The 20,925-nt window shown below is 38.3% G+C and overlaps 1 protein-coding gene across 4 annotated transcripts in view; it reads right to left on the minus strand.

Annotated features, from left to right (window-relative positions):
- Positions 1–16,124: 16,124 nt before the first annotated feature.
- Positions 16,125–20,925, minus strand: part of TOR1AIP1 (torsin 1A interacting protein 1) — a 47,220-nt gene continuing 42,419 nt past the window's right edge. For all 4 annotated transcript variants that reach the window (XM_043568313.1, XM_043568311.1, XM_043568312.1 and 1 more), the window contains one exon: positions 16,125–18,508. In XM_043568313.1, the coding sequence (XP_043424248.1) occupies positions 17,721–18,508 (788 nt within the window). In that variant the 3' untranslated portion in view covers positions 16,125–17,720. The remainder of the gene's footprint in view (positions 18,509–20,925) is intronic.

The following is a 20,925-nucleotide window of genomic DNA, read 5'->3' on the forward strand; positions in this document are numbered from 1 at the left end:
TTATATGTAGTCCAGATGAACTCAAGAAGCTTCGATGGTGTTGGTGGTAATGTTTTATTTCTCAAGCTAGGTGTGGGTGTTTGTATTGTTATTCTTCATAGTTTTTGTATTTCCAAAATATTAAATAATATATTTTAAACATAAAAATAAATGAGAATTTTAAAATACATGTAGGGAATAGGAGGAAGAACACCCCAGAGAGAAAAGTAAAAGAACACAAGAATGTAATTTCGAACAGTAGAAATGATATCTTACTGATTTGGGGTTCAAGAAACTTTTGAACTTTGTAGCACTGAACAGAAAAGTACACTCTTTTTTATCAGAGTTTAAGCCAAGACAAGAGTGTATATCCAAGAAAAAGCTGCAGCAACTTCCTTGGAGGTAAATTAGCCACAGTTCACATAAAGGGCAACCACCACCAAGGGGAAGTTTGTGCAAAATCAACTCCAACCTGTGTCCTGCCTCCAAGCTACTCTTCCAGATCAGCAAAGAGAGGTCATCTCCTCTCCTCAGCCCAGCCCTCCACTATGTACATTCCTGGGAGAGGAAGATAGGTCAGTGAAAACGCTGTACAGCTGGTTCTAAGTAAAAAGAAACTCAATGTTAATGCTAACATTGTTCAATTTTTGATTAATTCAAGTCAAACAAATTATTTTCTTTTTTTTTTTTTAAGTTTATTTTGAGACAGCGTGAGTGGGGGAAGGGCAGAGAGGGAGAGGGAGGATCCCATGCAGCCTCCACTGATAGCACCAAGCCTGATCCTGGGCTCAAACTCACAAACCGTGAGATCATGACCTGAGCTGAAACCAAGAATCGCGGACACAATGAACTGAACCACCCAGGCGCCCCTGTGTCCCCTCTTCTTGAGCCTGGATGGAATTTTGTAACTGTCTCAACCAAGGGAATACAACTGAAATGATAAAATGTGATTTCAGAGGTTAGGTCATAAGAAGCAATATAATTCTGCTTAGTGTTTTGTCCCCAGGGACACATGCCTTGGGAATCCTGTCTGACACGAAAAAAGCCCAGTTGAAGCTCCATACTGGAAGACCATATAGAGATAGAAATGCACAAAGAACCCTAGGTATTCCTCCTCCCAACTGTCTAAGTCTTTCCAGCATTAACTACCAGACAAATGAGGGATTGATAATTCCAGATGGTTCTGGACCTTATCTGTATTAGTCAGGTCTAATAGAACCAATAGGATGTGTAAATGTGTATATATATATATATACATTAAAATATGTAACAAAATATGTACAAATGTAATATTATAATATGTGTGCAATACAATATATAATATATGTAATTTAATGTTAATATTATATATACTGTAACATATAGAAGTATGTTTTTACATATATACTTTAAAAAAATTAAAAAGTCTAACTTTTAAAAAATCTTAAAATTCCCATTCCGAGTACTCTATAAATACAATTAACATTGATTTTGCATAAACCAGTTGCTGACAATGGAAAACTTGTGATAAAACAGAAAAGAAACTTCCATATTTCAGTAGCAGGGCATTGTTGATCCAACCTCCATCTTCTCTCCCTCTGTGTCTCTCTCTTTATACACACACACACACACACACGTTATGTCACACACACACACATGTCATTCACTTTTATTGTCACATTTGTTTCAGGCAGGAGTGTTACTACAACTTTACAACAACCAGTAAGGTGGGGAGCCAATCAGAATGGAGCAGGGTTAGAGGCTTCCCTTTTTGGCGGGTATAAACACCTTAGTTGTTAGATCTTGCCAATCAGGTTGCTGAAGGACAACAGCTATTTAGCAACCAGTACAGAACTATGTTTTTTAAGTTTTTATTTAAATTACAGTTAGTTAACATGCGGGGCAATGTTAGTTTCTGGTGTACAATGTAGTGACTCAACACTTAACATACAACACCCGGTGTTCATCACAAGTATACTCCATAATCCTCATCACCTACTTTACCCATCCTCCCACCCACCTCTCTTCTGGCCACCATCAGTTTGTTCTCTATAGTTAAGATTCCGATGGGGCACCTGACTGGCTCAGTCAGTTAAGTGGCTGACTCTTGATTTTGGCTCAGGTCATGATGTTGGTTGGGCTCCATGCTGAGCATGGACCCTGCTTGAGATTCTCTCTCTCCCTCTCCCTCTGCCCCTCCCCAGCTCACATGTGCGTGTTCTCTCTCTCTCTCTCTCTCTCTCTCTCTCTCTCTCTCTCTCTCTCAAAAATAAATAATAAAAGAGCCTGTTTCTTGGTTTGCCTCTCTCTTTTTTTTTTTTACCTATGGTCATTTGTTTGGTTTCTTAAATTCCACATATGAGTGAAATCATATGGTATTTGTCTTTCTCTGACTGATTTATTTCACTTAGCATAATAGTCTCTAGCTTCCATCCACATCATTGCAAATGGCAAGACGTCATTTTTCTGTGATGACTGAATAATATTCCATTGTGCATATATACCACATCTTCTTCATCCATTCATCAGTTGATGGACATTTGGGCTTTTCCATAATTAGGCTATTAGAGATACTGCCGCTATAAACATTAGGGTGCATGTATCCCTTTGAATTAGTATTTTTGTATTCTTTGGGTAAATACCTAGTAGTACAATTGATGGATTGTAGGGTAGTTCTATTTTTAACTTTTTGAGGAAACTTCATACTGCTTTCCACAGTGGCTGTACCAGTTTGCATTCCCACCAACGGTGCGGGAGGGTTCCCCTTTCTCCACATCCTTGCCAACACCTGTTGTTTCTTATGTTTTTGAGTTTAGCCATTCTGACAGGTGTGAGGTGATACTCACTGTACTTTTGATTTGTATATCTTTGATGATGAGCTATGTTGAACATCTTTTCATATGTCTGTTGGCCATCTGTATGTTTTCTTTGGGAAAATGTCTATTTATGTCTTTTGCCCATTTTTTTAATTGGATTATTTGGGTTTTCTGGGGTGTTGAGTTTTATTAGTTCTTTATATATATATTTTGGATGCTGATCCTTTATCAGATATATCATTTAGTGCAGAACTATTTTAATATTTAAACAACCAAACCAGATGTCAGTTTAGAATTAGGTATGATGTTATTGCAGGATTTGCAGTGAACTTTGGCCCACTAGTTTAATCATCATTACAGCCCTATAAGAAAACCATGGCAAAAATTTGCCTTTGGTAAGAACACACTGGACCGTCCTAGCAGAGTCTATTTTTTTACTGGACAAACCTGTCAGTATAAGTGTATTGTTAACAACACTGTGTTTCTCATGCTTGATGCCATTCAGTCCTGAGACTATGACTCAGTTCAGCAGAATTGCCCTGAGATTTTGAGATTCTGTGAGACGGCACATGAGGAAGCCTATTGCTGCCAGAAATACATAATGTGGAATGTACCTGAAAGTTCTCTGAGGATTCAGCCATTCATAGTCACAGATTTTAAATAAATAAATAAATAAATAAATAAATAAATAAATAAATAAAGGAGCAAGCAGTATTTGTCTACCTCCTTGAAAAAGAGGAACTCGGGATTTGAGCTCATTCGTGACTCAGGATCACATTCTTCTTAAATGTAGAAAGTTACCTGACCATTGCAAAAATCCATAGCTTGAAAGGAAAGAAATTCTAACAAATAAGTTCTAGTAAAGTTAAAACAGAGCCATTTACTTCACTTACTTTATTTACAACCTCTTGAGTAAATATTAAAACAGATTGGTTCTGCTTTATTGCTAGGTAAAACGTTTATCCTTATCTGGGAAGGTCAAGACATCACTCGTAAGAAAGAAATCAGAGAGACTTTCAATGAATTTAGCAGCAAACAAGACTAAATAAGCACAGAATTATATTTAGATTGTCTGGGAAATTATTTTCCAACACGAAAAAAGATCTTAACCCCTCTCCAAATAATCTATAAATGCAGTTAACATTGATTTTGCACAAACCAGTTGCTGAGAATGAAAACTTTGCGATAAAGCACCACAAGGTTTTAACGGCTTGAAACTTTCATATTGAGTTAGCAGGACATTACTGATCCAACCTACATCTGATTCCAAAGCCTCTACTCACACTGACTTGCCCTATGACTTGCCCTATGACTCTAGAACAAGGAATTTAACCTGGATGGACTTAACGTTAGCAGAGATTCTGCTTTTATGGTACGTTTTTGTTTTTTGTTTTGTTTTGTTTTGTTTGATGTATAGGATATGGTTTGAAGATTTAATGGGACTGTAGGGCAAACAGTTAAATCAGTGGTGGGATCTACACTTTCTCCCACCCTGTTTTTGAGTTACTCATTCATACTGGTTGGTAAAGGTAGCTAGAATTTAGGAAGTATATCTTGCGTAAAGTTAACATGAAAAGGATAAACATGTCCTTGACAAAGAGCATGCCCTTCCTCATGACCACAAATAAAACAAACCTGTTTTTAAAAACCAGACTCAGGGGCGCCTGGGTGACTCAGTCGGTTTAGCGTCCGACTTAGGCTCAGGTCATGATCTCATTGTTCTTGGGTTTGAGCCCTCTGTCGGGCTCCACGCTGACAGTATGGAGCCTGCTTGGGATTCTCTCTCTGTCCCTCTCTCACACTTTCTCTCTCTCTCTCTTTCTCCTTCTCTCTCTCTCTCAAAATAAATTAATTAATTTAAAAAAAAAAAAACACAGACTCTTGAATGTAGAGAACAAACTGGTAGTTACCAGAGAAAAGGTGGGTGGGAGTATGGGTAAAATAGGCAGAGGATTAAGAGTACACTTATTGTGATGTGAGCACTGAGTCACGTATAGAATTGTTGAATAACTGTATTGTACACCTGAAACTAATATAGCACTGTATGTTTTACACTAGAATTTTTAAAATAAAAAATAATATAAACAAATATAACCTGTTTAACCTAGTGCTATGCATTTAGCTCTAACAGTTAATAGAAAAACTCATTGAATGGATAGATGGATGAATTCATTATATCAATAAAGTAGACCAGGAGAACTAGGTGGAAATTTAAGGAAGAACAAAGTCCACTCCTTAAACATGTGGCTATTGAGCTCAAAGTAGCTTTTTGGGATTGGATTATCTGGAAGATTGCTTCAAATCCACATTTCATTTTTGATGGCGAATCCCCCCTTAAAATGAGTAATGAAGTGCTGTTGGAACAGAGCCCAGCAATGGGGTTAGTGAATTTCTTCCTCTTTCTATTTCTGATAAGGTCAAAAGCAAACTAGGATTTAGGACAAACCTGACACTGACTTTTTTTTTTAAATATAGAGGCTTAAAATCATAAACTAATTTATTGTAGTAATTGTGAGACATTGGAAACAATGGGTACATCTCAAAAACATTTCTTTTGTTTGTTTTTGAGTTTTTTTCTTTTTTTAATTTGTTTTTGAGAGAGAAAGAGTGAGCAGAGGCGGGGGGAGGAACAGAGAGAGAGGGAGACACAGAATCCAAAGCAGGCTCCAGGCTCCGAGCTGTCAGCACAGAACCTGACACAGGGCTTGAACCCATGAACTGTGAGATCATGACCTGAGCTGAAGTCAGTTCCTTAACTGACTGAGCCACCCATGCGCCCCTTGTTTTTTTGTTTTTCATAAGGATGCTAGCTGGGCTTGAAAGAAAAGTTAGAGAGGGAGGGAGCCAAACCAAAAGAGACTCTTAAAAACTGAGAACAAACTGAGGGTTGATGGGGGGTGGGAAGGAGGGGAGGGTGGGTGATGGGTATTGAGGAGGGCACCTGTTGGGATGAGCATTGGGTGTTGTGTGGAAACCAATTTGCCTATAAATTTCATATTAAAAATTAATTAGTTAATTTAAAATTTTTAAAAAACACTAAAGAAAATTTCTTTTTACTTTTATTTGTTTATTTTCAGATAGAGAAAGGGAGGGAGAGGGAGCGTGCACCAAAAAAAATATTTTTTTTAATAAAAACATTGTTGGGGCATCTGGGTGTCTCAGTTGGTTAAATGTCTGACTCTTGATTTCGGCTCATGGTCTCATGGTTCATAGGTTTGAGCCCTGAACTGAGTTCCACACCGACAGCTCTCAGAGCCTGCTTGAGATTCTCTCCCTCTTTCTCTCTGCCCCTCCCCTGCCTGTGCTCTCTCTCTCTCTCTCTCTCAAAATAAATAAATAAACTTAAAAAAAATTCTTGAGTGTAGTAAAGCAACTTGCTTAAACAACATCTGTAGTCTGACTTTTATGTAAATAAAATCAAAATAATTCTATACATATTCTGTGCATATCCACAGCATATAAAAAAGATAAACTCTGGTGTTGGGGAATGGATCAGGATTAGGTGAGGCTGGTCATTTTATTTCCAAGATTTGCTTCCATCTTCTCAGGTTTCCTCAACAAGATTTGTGAGTGGACAAACAATATATTTACATCTCAGCCCCACGTCTTTCCTATTTTCCCCAAATTAAGTTTTATACTTAAGAGGAAGAATACTTCTGAATGGGTGATTTTGAAATGTTTTTAAGCTTTAAAAAATTATATTTTCCTATTTTTATCTCATGAACCTTCAAAGAATAGTCTCTTCTAATGTTCAGCACCTTCTTTTTGGTATTTTCCCTATTGGCATTTCTTTTAAACAGCTTAGCTAACAGACATGGAAATCCCTTTACTGTAAAAAGACCACCTCTTTTTTCTCAGAACACTCTAAAGAGAAGGGTATCTCTTTTTAGGGCATCTCTCTGTTTCGATGCTGTTTTATGGACCAATAATACAAATGAAATATGCAGTGGAACATCTCATAGCAAGACAGCTGCAACTTAAAAAAATTTTTTAAATTAAAAAAAAAAACGCTAAAGAATAGAAGTCAGAATAAGGTTACATGTAACCAAACCAGGTTATATTTTGAAAGGGGTGAACCACCTATTTGCAGACTGTGGAAAGTTTTAAACTCTTGACAGGAGATTTTCTGTGGCCCTTCCAAAAATAGAAAAAGGCAGCTGGGTGCCCAGCCTGGAAGAAGACCCACAGATTTAAATGAGGCTTATCAGCCACTAAAACCACTCCTGGAATCCCAGGATTGGGTTCTCCCCACCTGTTGGACAAGAAATGAGAACATGTGAGCATCTGGTTACAAATCCTACTGCATTAACAAAATATTATAAGGGGCCAAGAGCAGCTGGAACTGCCTTACAGAAAAACTGACAGGCAGGAATAAGATTGATGGCGAAGAGAGAGCTGCTTTTGGAAATATAAGTGATTGCATACATTAAGCATGAACTGAAAAATTTGTCCACTCTCACACACAAAAAAAAAAAGGAGGTTGGAGAGGGCACCTGAATGGCTCAGTCGGTTAAGCGCCCAACTTTTGATTTCTGCTCTGGTCATGATCTCACAGGTTCATGGGATCGAGCCCCCTGGTGGCGGGCTGTGCATAGAACCTGCCTAATATTCTTTCTCCCTCTCGCCCTATCCCTTCCCTGCTTGCATGTTGCATGTGTGTATATGCATGGTCTCGAAAGAAAGAAAGAAAGAAAGAAAGAAAGAAAGGGAGGGAGGAAGGGAGGAAGAAAGGAAGGAAGAAAGAAAAATAAAATTTGTCCAAACATAAATACTATTCTAATACATGCTGATACTTGTTTTACATATATAAGTGGTTATAACTAATACATATGTATTTTATGTAACTAATTTTAGATAACATGTATGTATAAATAACTCTTGCACAAACTTTAATAACCTCAGTTATTCACACACATTGTCTTGTTTAATTCTCACCAACTCCTGTGGTGTATCACCATAATCTGTCTCTCAGAGAGGGGAAGCTGAAGCATGGCGTCATGACATGGCTTGCTTTGGGTCACAGGTTGAAGAGTGGTAGGGCTACCCGTGGAACCTCCATCATTTGAATCCAGAAGGCATGCCTGTTCAAAGGTGCTCAAAGCAGTTGGATTCTCTTTAGAAAGAAGACTGGCATGTGGATTTCTGTGCTTTGGCTGAACCAAAAAGATAGGAGTTACCTAGTGACAAATCGTTCTGTTTGCTGGGTTCATGATTTCTCTGTTTCCCCAACTCTCGGGTCACCAGCCCACACAGGTGGGATGGGTATAACTGTGGATGTTTATATGCAGCTCTCTGCCCTAAATTAACCTGATCTCCCATCAGTAACCTTAATCCCAAATTCAGGCCAAAATGAAGGAGAAATGTATTATTTCTCCATTTTGAAATATACAGTTTACATGCAGTTAATATTCTCAAACTTTATTTTTGTCCTGTGATTAGTTTGCTTCTAGCACAAGTACTTGCTATTAGTATATAAACATATATTTGTGTTTGTGATTTTTGCCAGTGTCTGTTTATGGAGCAGACTATACCAGATTTATAGGAGCTTGGAGATGGGGACTAAAGTCAAAATAACATTTTTGAAAGGGCAACAACCAAGAACCACTCCCTCCTCTCATAATTTGTTCTCATAAAAATTACAGAATTTTCAGGGATAATTCTTTCTTTTTTTTTCTTAAGTAGGCTCCATGACCCTGAATTCACACTGCTGCGATCAAGACCTGAGCTGAGATCAAGAGTTGGACGCCTAACCAACTGAGCCACCCAGGCACCCCTTCAGGGACAATTCTGAGTTGAGTGGGAGTAGAAAGTATAGAATAATCCCTAGACCTTTCCTATTCATGCCCACCTTACCAAAAATAATGTATGACACACAAGCACAGAATAACCATTAGGACATCGGATACTAACTGATATAATTTCATAGGGTTCTATATTAGATACCTAAAATAGGTTGTACTAAATGACCTAAACCTAATGTGGATACTTTTTGGAATCTGGGATCATTTATTTTTGAATTACCTGTTAAATGTCTCCCATGAAAAGCAACTGTGACTTACAACAAAAGCATTTTCATTTAATTGTTTACAGAAGATAGTATCAGTTTTAAAAATACATTTAAACAAATTTACACCAATAAATGCCTTTTGAATCTGGAAAGCTGACCTAGTGATATGAACAGAAAAGATTAGATTCCTGACATAAATTTCTGGTTCCATCACCGACTCGTTGTGCATGCTTAAGGAAGTTATTTAATCTCTTGGTATCTTAGTTTCTCCACCTATAAAATTGGGGTGATAATATTTGCTATTAGATAATGTCAACAAAGCACTTGGAGCACCTCAGAAGAAAGGCACCACAAGTATTTTGCTATCTTAAGCATGACCTCATACTGTCTGAAGAATGAACATTACCAGGCTTGTTGACTATCCCAGCACCTTAATTCCAAACTTTTCCCGTTCAACTGCTTTCTGGCTTTACTCATTTCTGTTTATACTCTTTACATATTTTAACTTCATTGTGCTGTGTGTATTGTTTTGAGGAAATTTGGTTCTTTGAGGAAACCATGAGACCATGCTTCAATTTGTTTGGTTTGGGTTGTTTGTTTGTTTGTTTAAACTCATATGCCTATGTTTAAGGTTTGAAACAAACACAGAGCACTTAAACAACTTTCTAATCATAGGAGACAACTATAGCTATGCAAATCATATTAGCCTTATCCATTCACTGCTCTTGCTTGTGTTCTTTTTTTTTTTAATTTTTTTTTTTAACATTTATTTATTTTTGAGACAGAGAGAGACAGAGCATGAACGGGGGAGGGGCAGAGAGAGAGGGAGACACAGAACCGGAAGCAGGCTCCAGGCTCCGAGCCATCAGCCCAGAGCCCGACGCGGGGCTCGAACTCCCGGACCGTGAGATCGTGACCTGAGCCGAAGTCGGACGCTCAACCGACTGAGCCACCCAGGCGCCCCTGTTTGTGTTCTTTATATTTCATTTCATATTAAAAGGTCATTTTTAGCATGCACATATAGATTTATATTCCTTCCTGAACATTGTGTGCAAGATTTAAGGCAGATGTTGAGACTATTGTAAAGTTTGACGTTTGTGTCGCTTTCCTAGGGGAATGAGATAACATGATAAAAAGGCAAAAGATTAGTTGCTTAGGACTAAATCTGAGCATAACCTATAGTCCAATCATCTAATACACATTGATCTCCTTGGGGAAAATGGTAAGGGTCAAATAGTTACTTCAAGAACAACCACATGACTCAAAAAGCAGAGCTGCTAATTCAATAACAACACTTAGATGAACAAACCTTCGGTTTGGGGGACCTACCAGCTAATGATAGAAAATCTAATTCTCTGAGCCTATTCCCAAAGAGAAAGACTTCATTGGAACGTACCCATGAAGATGTTATATTTCATACAGCAAGTATTACACTATACAACCACAGTGGGAGTCATCTGTTGAACTATAGACAGAGTATGGCCTCCTAGAGATAAAGACTCTTTCAGAGGAGACATCAAGTGAAATACTTTGGGGTTTACAGTATTTTCAGATATTACAAACTTTGCCAGTTTTATAGAATCAGCATTGACAGAGATTTTAAATATCTAGTTCAATGTACGCTCAAGTAGGGAAATCAGAACCATAGTCTGCCTTTGTTATTGGAAAGGTACTCTTTCAAACAGAGTTCTAAACATTTTTGCCAAATTTTATCTCTACAGAGAGGTGTAAATTTCATCAGGTAATGAAGTGATCCCATAGGTCAGGCACTATGTTTCCCTAAATTGTACCCATTATTATATGTATATATAAAAAAAAGAAATGGATATTATGATGGGATAGAATGTAGTGTGATGGTTAACAATGTAAGTCCAATGTAAGTTCTGGAGTCACATGGTCTGAGTTCAAATTCTATCTTCAAAGTATAGCTTTGTGTCTTTGTTTTCTCAACTATAATAGGGAGAGAGTAATAGTATTTACTTCAAAGGATTATGAAAATTAAATGAGATACTATATGTATGGTGCAAATCATGGTGCTTGGCACACGATAAGTGCTCAAAAAATGTTAGCTATCATTCACTCCATTTATAGACTACACTAAGCTTGAAGTGTGACAGTTTGGGATCTCTGAGAAGCAGACTCTGACAAAATTTAATGTGCTAGATGTTTACTAGGGAATGCCCTTGGCATGAACACCTATGGAAAAGAGGTGAAGGAAGAGGATGGGGTTGAGGGGGGAGTCACATTACAATACAGGTACCATAGCCTCATCTAACCCCATGGGAAAGCTCTAGAGTGCAAATGGTCCGTCCAAATTGTACTATGATGGACTGAGAAGGCCTGGCCCTTATATTCCCTTAATCAGTCATTGGATGTGTACCACCCTCCCCCTAACCTGGCATGACCTTGAGCAAAATGACTCTCTGCAGCTGAAGTAATCCATGAAGTGACTGACAGTGAAGGCTCTTCACTGACCACATGCCCCGTTTTTGGTGCAACACATCCTTCCTTTAAGGTGATCTAGGTGGCACATCTTTGTGTTCAACACCGGGTAGTCTGTGCAGCACTTGGGAAATAATCTCAACCAGTTATAATTGTTTGAATAAAAGTGAAGTCTTTAAAAAAAAAGTAGGATAGTGAGGTCGAACAAGCCATGGAAAGATGGGAGAAAAGTCTATATATGTGACAAAAAGCTTTCTCGTTCTTTATAAAACCCCCAGATTTTTACAGACGGGGTTTCTGGTGACTAGAACTGCGATGGGTTGGGGTTTGTAACGGAGGTGTAAGCTAGGAGAAAGTCCAAATACTCTGCATCATAAGGGTCACTTAAGAGGGTGGAAATAGAAGCCAGCCAGCTGATGTCACACAGAAAAGAATTGATAAGAATTTAAGTGAACAAAAATAACTGACATTGTACCCTTTGATGCCCTCAGCACTTTCAAAGTGCTTTGCATATAGCAACTGACTGCATCCTCACAATAACACTGTAAGATGTATTTACATTATTTCCCCCATTTTAGAGATGAGGGAACTGAGGCAGAGAGAAGTTAAGTGATTTGCCGATGTCGTTGAGCAAGAAAGGTATGGAGCTGGGATTTGGACCCAGGAGGTCAGACTCCAGACAGTGGGGCTTGTGCTCTTAGTCATACGTTCCCTTCTGTTTCTGTGCAATTACCAATGTTTTTGATGCAAACGGACTCTTTCTCAGCAAGTCAAAGAAGTGCCATTTTGCATCTAGGCTGAGAGAGGACGAAAACAGAGGCTGTGCGGTATGCAGGGACAGCTAAGACCTGGGTTACATATAGGTGTTTCAAAAAAGATGAACTGTGAATCCACACTGCAGGTCTTTAGTTACAACAGCACGATGCCAGTGTAGGCGAGTATGAGTCAACAGGACTGTGTGACGACGGTCTTCAGACTTTTGGTGCGGGTAGTACTTGGATTCCACAAGCTGAGCAAGCAGGAAAGAAAGAAAAGGGTTTAAAGGAGAGCCACGAATAAGAACCTACAAATTGGAAAAATACTCCAACCTGTATAGAGCCTGAATAGATTGGGGGAAAAGTACGGCATATGGCGTTTCTAGAGACTAGGCGCTTAGTGGTTGACAATAGATGTTTTCAAACCAGACTGCCCAAATTCAAATCTCTGCTTTGTTACTTTTTACTTGGATATTCTTAAGTGTCACTGTACCTTTCTGTGCTTCCGTTTCCTATTAAATGGGAGTAACAGTACTACCTCACAGTGTTATTATGAGACTTGAATCTGTTAATACACATGAAGCACTTGAAACGGTGTTTGGAGCATGAATAAACACTTAGGCAAATAGCTGACAAAAAGTAAAAAGAGTGACAGACAACTTAACACGTATTCAAATATAAAGACCTTTATGTAGATCTGTTCCATCTATTTTGTGACACAATGACAGAAGGCCACTTAAACTAGGAGAGATTGAACGAAAATTGCCCATCCAGAATAAATACTGAGTGAATGTTCTCTATAAAGGAGTATATAGCTTGGAGTAGATTCTCAAGTTTAGCCTAAGAATGGTACTGTCTACAATTGGGGGGCAGGGAGGGACTTAAAGACTCAAGTTTGAATCAGGTGCATAGTCTCCTACCATTACACTTGCCCAAGAAACAGTCTGAAAACTAAAGAAGGTTCTCAGTGTTCTTTTGAGGGACTTATAACAAATTAGTAATAGCTATTATATATTAAGATAGTACCTGAAGTGTTAATAACTGGTATTTCTTCAGCATAAAAAATATCAACGCAATGGGAAGAAATCAGAACACATTTGTAGCAGAGCTACAAAAAGGACAAGTTTGCCTAGACAAAAGACGCAGATTTTAAAATTTTAATAGTGTTTCCATCACCCTTTATTTCATTTTTTAAAGTGAAAATGAAATTAATTAACCAGTATAGCATCATGTCATATAAAGGCCTTTATAAATTGGAAGATGTATTCAGTTGTCCCTTAACCGTATCTGCCCACTTGTTGGCCTGACCTCAGGAAAATGCCGTTCCCCAACCCCACCCCATGGTCCCTGTTAAAGGAGTGACCTAGACAGCCATGCTTCATTATATATTCTTTTCAGGGATCATCCATCCATACATTGGGTTGAGCCAAGCAAGTTCATTCTCTTTGTGCGTTTAAGTCACAAAGGGGAAGTTACTAAGGTGAAGTAAGCCAGAAGCAGAGGCAGGGGGGATGGTGGCTGAGCTCTCCATCGGAAGTCCTCTCGTTCCCAGTCTCCTGTCGTTAAGAGTCTGAAATGCATTCTTACAATACCCACCCCACCCCTCTTTTTCTCTTCTGCTTGTTAGACGGCGCTGTTTTTTTTGTTTTTTGTTTTTTTACAATCAAACAATCCCTGACTTATGTGTCTCTCTCTACTTCAAACGGCTAAAAGTCAACAATGACATACAGAGATAAGAGTTGAGTCTACCACTGTGTATTTTGTATTTGGGGAGAGAAGATACATGAGCTAAATTGAATGGAGAGTTATTTTTAGTAGTACAGCACTTTGAAGAGTCCTCTGTGCGGTATTTTCCCTAATATGACATTCAATTAACCAAGCCTTGTCATTTCTACCTAAATATTTTTTCTTATCCATTTTCTCTCCACACTCATAGCCATCACTTATTTGGATTATACTACCCTCGTAGGCATTATAAAAAGGTGTAAGGAAACTTGTTTTATTATTTTTTATTTTTTTAATGTTTATTTTTTAGAGAGAGAAAAAGTGGGGGTAGGGACAGAGAAAGAGGGAGAAAAATCCCAAGCAGGCTCTGTGCTGTCAGTGCAGAGCCTGACATAGGGCTCAACCCCACGAACCATGAGATCTGAAATCAAGAGTTGGATGCTTAACCAACTGAGCCACCCAAGTGTCCCAGGAAACTTGCTTTTTATAGAAAACTCAAACTCCACATCTCAACATAAAGACCTCATGTCTTCCCAGTTTTCTCTTTTAACATTCACCTTCCCCTTGAAAACCCCTCCCTAATAATCCTTGCTTCCACCAGAAAAGAACTAGTTTCCCAGGGCATTGGTCCCCTTCCTTAAATTACTCACAGCACTATTGAATTGAGGCTGAAGTAGTTATAGCGCTTTAGAAAAAGGCTCAGAATAACAGGAAAAAGCAAAGAATATACGGGGCACCTGGGTGGCGCAGTCGGTTAAGCGTCCGACTTCAGCCAGGTCACGATCTCAGGGTCCGGGAGTTCGAGCCCCACGTCGGGCTCTGGGCTGATGGCTCAGAGCCTGGAGCCTGTTTCCGATTCTGTGTCTCCCTCTCTCTCTGCCCCTCCCCCGTTCATGCTCTGTCTCTCTCTGTCCCAAAAATAAATAAATGTTGAAAAAAAAAATGAAAAAAAAAAAAAAAGACTTAAAAAAAAAAAAGAATATACTAAGATGTAACTTACCTATTTTTAGCTAACTAGGTAGGGCGTGCAGTTTTTATTCAACCAATATGATTGAGCAGTCTCTGTCGTTATCACTGTGCATGTATTTAGGATACTCTCCTGCTCTCCAGAGGCATATGGTAGTACAAGCGTGCTAACTGTGGTGTCAGGGGTAATACGTGATGAATGAGAGCATAAAAAAGAAGCACCTAAATAGTATTGGGGGAAGGAAAGTAGTGAAGATTTCAGTGAAGTTCTGCCTAAAAAACTCAGCCCTGAAGAACAAATAAGAATTAGCAAAGCATGAAATTGGGGGAAGGGAGAGGGCCTTGAAAGTCTAAGAAAGTGCAAAAGACAAGGGTACAATATGAAAATGTGGAGGGGTTTCGCCCTATTTATGCTCAGGTGACAGACTCTATCTTCCCTACAATCCAGAAGAGGCTGCAAGCACACCAGGACTTCTCTGAATCTGCGCCAAAGAGAGAGAGGTATTCAAGGCAGGAGTTTCCTTTCAGTCAACAGCAACCTCAGCTTGTTTTCCCACTCGGAACCCACATCTTCATCCCAGGTGGCTAAGGCCAGTAGAATCCTCATACTGTAAGATGTTACTCTAAGACTTTGATAAGGACAATATAGAATAGTCCATGATCTACTCAAGAGAAATGCTTCTTTACGTTGCCAACATAAAGTCCACTTTCCAAAGACCCAAGATCAAAGGGAAACTGGATTTTTAAATCTTTAGGCATTAACTAATGGCATGAACTATGCAAACTCATTTCTAAATGACAGTTCTCTTTATAGAATGAAAATCAAGTTTACTTCCAATCTTTGTCTTGAGAACTGGAGCTTTAGAAAACTTCCTTAAATACAAGACGGTCATTAAAAGAAGGGAAGCAAATTAAGTTTATAGAAATCTGTAAGACAGTACTGTACTGTGGTTTTCCCTGAGCCGACCTTGCCACCCAAAGTCACACTGTGCCTAATTTCTAGAAACCCTAATCCTATGTTCAAGCTGATGAGTTATTAAATTTTCCCTTCATATGTATAAGGGACAAAAATGTATATAGTCCATAGATAGATATACGGTATATGCATGGTATTAAAATTTCAAGGGGGTAGAAGGTTAGGGAAAAAAAAATCTGAAAACACTCTTTAGGGAGGGGAGAAGGACAAATTTGAGAAACACTGCTGTAGATTCTTCTGCCAAGTCAGGAAAACCTAAATTAATTCCAATATAGTGAAAATTCAAAAATCCCTGGATGAAACAGAAGAGCATGGTGATTATATTTTTAACCAATGTACTTGTAAATGGCTACAATTCTCTGGCCTTTGTTTCTCCTAGCAGAAATTACTAAAATTGTTCAAGTGTAAAGAAAACTCTAGGATTAACTAGAAAAAAAGAAAAGGTTCATGAATCATCATTAAGTTTACGACACACAGAGTACAAACCAAGAAAGTAAATTTATTTAAATTACTAAAATAGCTTCTAAAGTCATTTACAGATCAGCTGCTACAATTATTTCTCCTGAAAGACATAAGTAACATTAATTTCTTTAAAATTATTTTGGTCAGCGAAACATTTAATAAAAACATTTGTTTCTCCATATAATATATGTGTATAAAATAAGCCTTTTCAAAAACTCTTGTTTTTAGAATCCTCTATAAATCAGATGACCTGACTTCTGACAGTCAGGAACAATTTTCAATAAAGGGTATAAATTTATGAATACGGGTTGTCCTAGTTGGAAGGAACCGGACCACACTCTACTACCAGGCATGGGAGGATCCTCAACAGGTGAATGATAAAGCCAATGACTGCCTCTAGTATTCTAAAAACAGTATTTTCATTTAAGGTTTGTAGAAATTAAAAAAAAAAAAAAAAAAGGTGTATCTAGAATCTTACGATTTTAAGAATAACAAAGCAGTCAACAGATGAGAAAGGTCAGTTATAGATGCCAGGTTACAACTGAAATACAACAGCGGTACAGGAATGCACAGTAGTACATCTCAACATTCTCCACATATGGTAAAGTTCACTTTCTCTTTGGCTCGAGGCACTCTTAATAAAATTTATCACGTGCATAGTGCATCTTTATATTTGTAGAACTGCACGCAGAAAATCAAATCCTTCTTCGATAGCCCAGGAAAGCCGGTTAACCCGTGATTTACCAATTCCTGCGATTATATTTCTTAATTCAAAACAAAGGCTTCAGGATATGTCCAAAATAAACTGCTCTGAACTGACCACACCCTTAAGAGTCAAATGAACAAATATGCTAAATCTTATTATATACATGCTTTAAAATCCTTGGGAGGACCAAAAATTTCTTAAAGGAAAAGGACACGTGAAAAACAAACCCCAGCAGAATTCACTGAGAATAGAGTTCATATGGCTATACCTGAATGACCTAAGTCTCAGTGGCTTATTTTAAATTTCATCTTGAAGATTTTCCCCCTTACCTTCCTCATTCCACAATTTCTCCTTTTCCTTGCCTCCTTCTCCTGCCCTCCAAAGACAAAGAAAACAATCCAAACACACTCAGATGACCTTTCATTACTCTTGCTTCTAAAAGTGGAAACTGACTAAGGAACTCGCACCTAAATGATGGTAAAAGAGAATAATGGGAAAACCCACAGTTGCATTTATAGAGCTGCCTTACTAATAGCAAACTCTGTGAAAAATCTAACTTATAAACTTGGGAGGATTCATAGGAAGGAGCCCAATCCCCCCCAACCTGGTCTGGTCATAACACGGCAGTAATGATTCAACCCCGAGTCTAAACAGACTAGGGGACTGCATGTAAGTTGTAGTCCTCAGAGATCATGAACGCAGATCTTAATGGAAACAGGGAAATGATTCTCTCAAATAACAGATAATTAGGGTGAACAAATGAGTTAGATGTTCCATGTTTACCTAAGAACTTAACAGCCTTTAAAAAGAAACCAGTTCTTTCATAAAGAGCTCTGAATTCTGTCTCTGGTTACAAAGGCTGAAAAATTCTCCGAATTTGAGACATGATTTTGTCTTCTGTCACCCTTTATAAGCAGATGCCACTTTTCAGGGCATTTTCAGGTTGGACGGGCAGGACCAAGTGAGAAATACGGCTCCAGAGCCCACTCAATTTATCCGGGTCCATATGTTTGTGGGAGTTGGGTGTGTCAGCGTTGGTGAACTTGACTTTGAGGAAATCTCTCACTTTTTCTTCAATCTCCTTTAGGCCTAGACTGGTTCCAAGCGTCTCCTCCTCCAACAAGACAGTCAGGACTAAGGCTACATCTTTGAAGGCTGCATTTTCATGGTCACAATACTTATAGAAGATCAAAGTGGAGCCTGCAGGCAGTGACTCAAAGCGATGTACCACCGCTGCGTTCTGGCCATTCGTGAACCCGTTGCTCAGTTCCCAGTCTACCTCTTCTTTGACAGTATCACTGTCTTGAGTAGCTTTGTCCGCCCCATCAATCCGGATGGCACGGACACTGTGGAAAGAAGAGTAGGCATCAGCAATTTGTTCACTCAGACACTTCAGTGCTTCTTCAGCATCTCGAGCAGCAGTGAGCAGCAAGATAGCAGGCTGAGGCCGAGGCTGGGAGCTATTCAGATGTCTTTCTAGGAATGTAAGGCTCCTTTTCCACAGCTTCTCATCTTGACCTTGGTACTTATTCATAAGTTGTTTCATCTGGTTCTGGAACTCTTGAACAGGAGTGGTTTTTACCTCAGGAGTACGAACGAAGAGAAAACTCCCAATGGCAAAAGAAGCTACCAGAATGAGCAGGCACCACCACTTCATCTTGACAAAAGATGCACTTTTGGGTTGTCCAGCTGCTTCTGCTCAGGAAAAAAAAAAAAAGAAAGAAAAAGAAATGCCAGTGATCATTTTCTTAGATTCAAGGACAAACGACTTGTAAGACCAATATTAATTTCCATAGACATTAAAAGTGGAAGGAATTTGGGGCGCCTGGGTGGCGCAGTCGGTTAAGCGTCCGACTTCAGCCAGGTCACGATCTCGCGGTCCGTGAGTTCGAGCCCCGCGTCAGGCTCTGGGCTGATGGCTCGGAGCCTGGAGCCTGTTTCCGATTCTGTGTCTCCCTCTCTCTCTGCCCCTCCCCCGTTCATGCTCTGTCTCTCTCTGTCCCAAAAATAAATAAACGTTGAAAAAGAAAAATTAAAAAAAAAAAAAAAAAGTGGAAGGAATTTAAAGAACGGAGCGGGTAATTTATTTTCTTAAAGAAAGGTTTATCACATGTATTCAAGAAAATCTCACACCCCTAGGTTTTAAGTTATGTGTGTAAATATGCCTCTTCAATGTCAAAATGATAAAAAGTCTTAGAGTAAAAAATAGAATTTAAATGTATGAAATGACATAAGTCAGAAATAAGATAATTTCTAAAGCAAAACTATTATTACTACTATTAATATTTGAGAGATAAACAATACTAAAAGGTTAATGATACTAAAATACAAAATAGATTTTTAAATTTAGATGCTCAGAATTCATGTAGCTGATCATCCAAGGTGGAATGTTTCTGAAGTATACAAAGGGATTAAAAAAGGATGCACTGTAAGTGAATATCTTCCATATATTATAATAGGTAGCTGTCCCTTTAATTGCAGATGCCTATCTTTTGTGGAATGCAAGTTAACACCAGTAAAATTGAGTTTGCAACTCATGGAGTGCCTGGGTGGCTCAGTGGGTTAAGTGTCCCACTTTGGCTCAGGCCGTGATCTCACGGTTCTTGAGTTCAAGCTCCAAGTCGAGTTTTGTACTAACAGTTCAGAGCCTGGAGCCTGCTTTGGATTGTGTCTCCCTCTTTTTCTGCCCCTCCTCCGTTCCTGCATGTGCTGTCTCTTTCTCTCTCTCTCTCTCTCTCAAAAATAAATAATAAACATTAAAAAAATTGAGTTTGCAACTCATCCTTAATTATTATTGGCAATAATGATACCAATTACATTTACCTAGCACTTTCCAGTTTAATAAAGGACTTTCTCATATACCACTTCATTTAACAGGAAAACAACAATAATACTTTTATACCTTCTATTTATTTATACTACAGAGTTTTTAGAGAAATAGTTCTCAAAGTGTGACTGGTGGGTACCTTGAGATCATTCCAAGGAGGTCCTTGAGGTTAAAGCTATTCTCACAACATTAAGATGTTATCCGACATTTCCCGCCATGTGGACATTTGCATTGATGGTGCAAAGAAAGCAATGGTGGGAAAAACAACTGATGCCTTAGCATGAATCAGGGTAGTGGAAATACAGTTTTTGTATTGACACCCATTCATTTAAGGGTATCAGTGAAACTGCTTCATAAAGCAAAATTTTTCATTTAATTAATACTCAACTCTTGAGCACAAATCTTAGTATTTTATGTGAAGAACTGGGAAATATACCTAAAGTACTTCTGCTACCCAGCACAGCACAGTAGTTGTCTCGAGGAAAAGAACTCTGTGCAGCTGAGTTGAACTGAACTAGTACTTTTAAGAACAAGTGACAAAGAATGGTTAGTCAGACTTGAGTATTTGGCAGACATTTTCTTGAAGATGAACAAAGTAAGTCTGTTGTTTCTAGAAAAACAGCTGACAATATTTGTTGCCAATTACAGAATTCATGGTTTAAAGTGAAAATTAGGATTGTAGAAATACTGTATCTGCCACTCTAAGCTTGACAGCTCCTGAATACTTAAGAACTTTTGTCTTGAGATTGGTGGCGATATCAACAAATGTTATCCTTTTTATACTGTATTAAAAATGTGTCAACATTTGGAAGATCTACATAACTTAGTGAACCAGTATTTTCCGAATGATCACTACGTGATATTCCATTCAAAGTATAAGAAAGACCAATGGATTTTAAGGTAACAACATAAAAAGTTCATTAATATGGTCTCAGGTTTCACATTTCAAGTACCTTGTTGAGTTTATCAGAATATCCACAATTACCTGAAGACTATTAAAAATCTATATTATCAGTATAAAGCTGGAATGTGGCGTATACTGCAACCAAAACAACATGTTGTAACATACTGAATGAAGAAGGAGATATGAGAATCCAGCTCTATTTTATTAAGCCAGGCATTAAAGAGACTAGAAAATACAAGCAACTGGTCACTATTCTTACTAAATTATTTCAAAATAAATAGGCACTTTAAAATTTTTTCAATTTTAATTTCTAGGTAAATACAGACAGGTATAACACACACACACATATACATATATACATATATATATATACACACATGT

Source organism: Prionailurus bengalensis, chromosome E4, assembly GCF_016509475.1.
Source record: "Prionailurus bengalensis isolate Pbe53 chromosome E4, Fcat_Pben_1.1_paternal_pri, whole genome shotgun sequence".
Taxonomy (NCBI): Eukaryota; Metazoa; Chordata; class Mammalia; order Carnivora; family Felidae; genus Prionailurus; species Prionailurus bengalensis.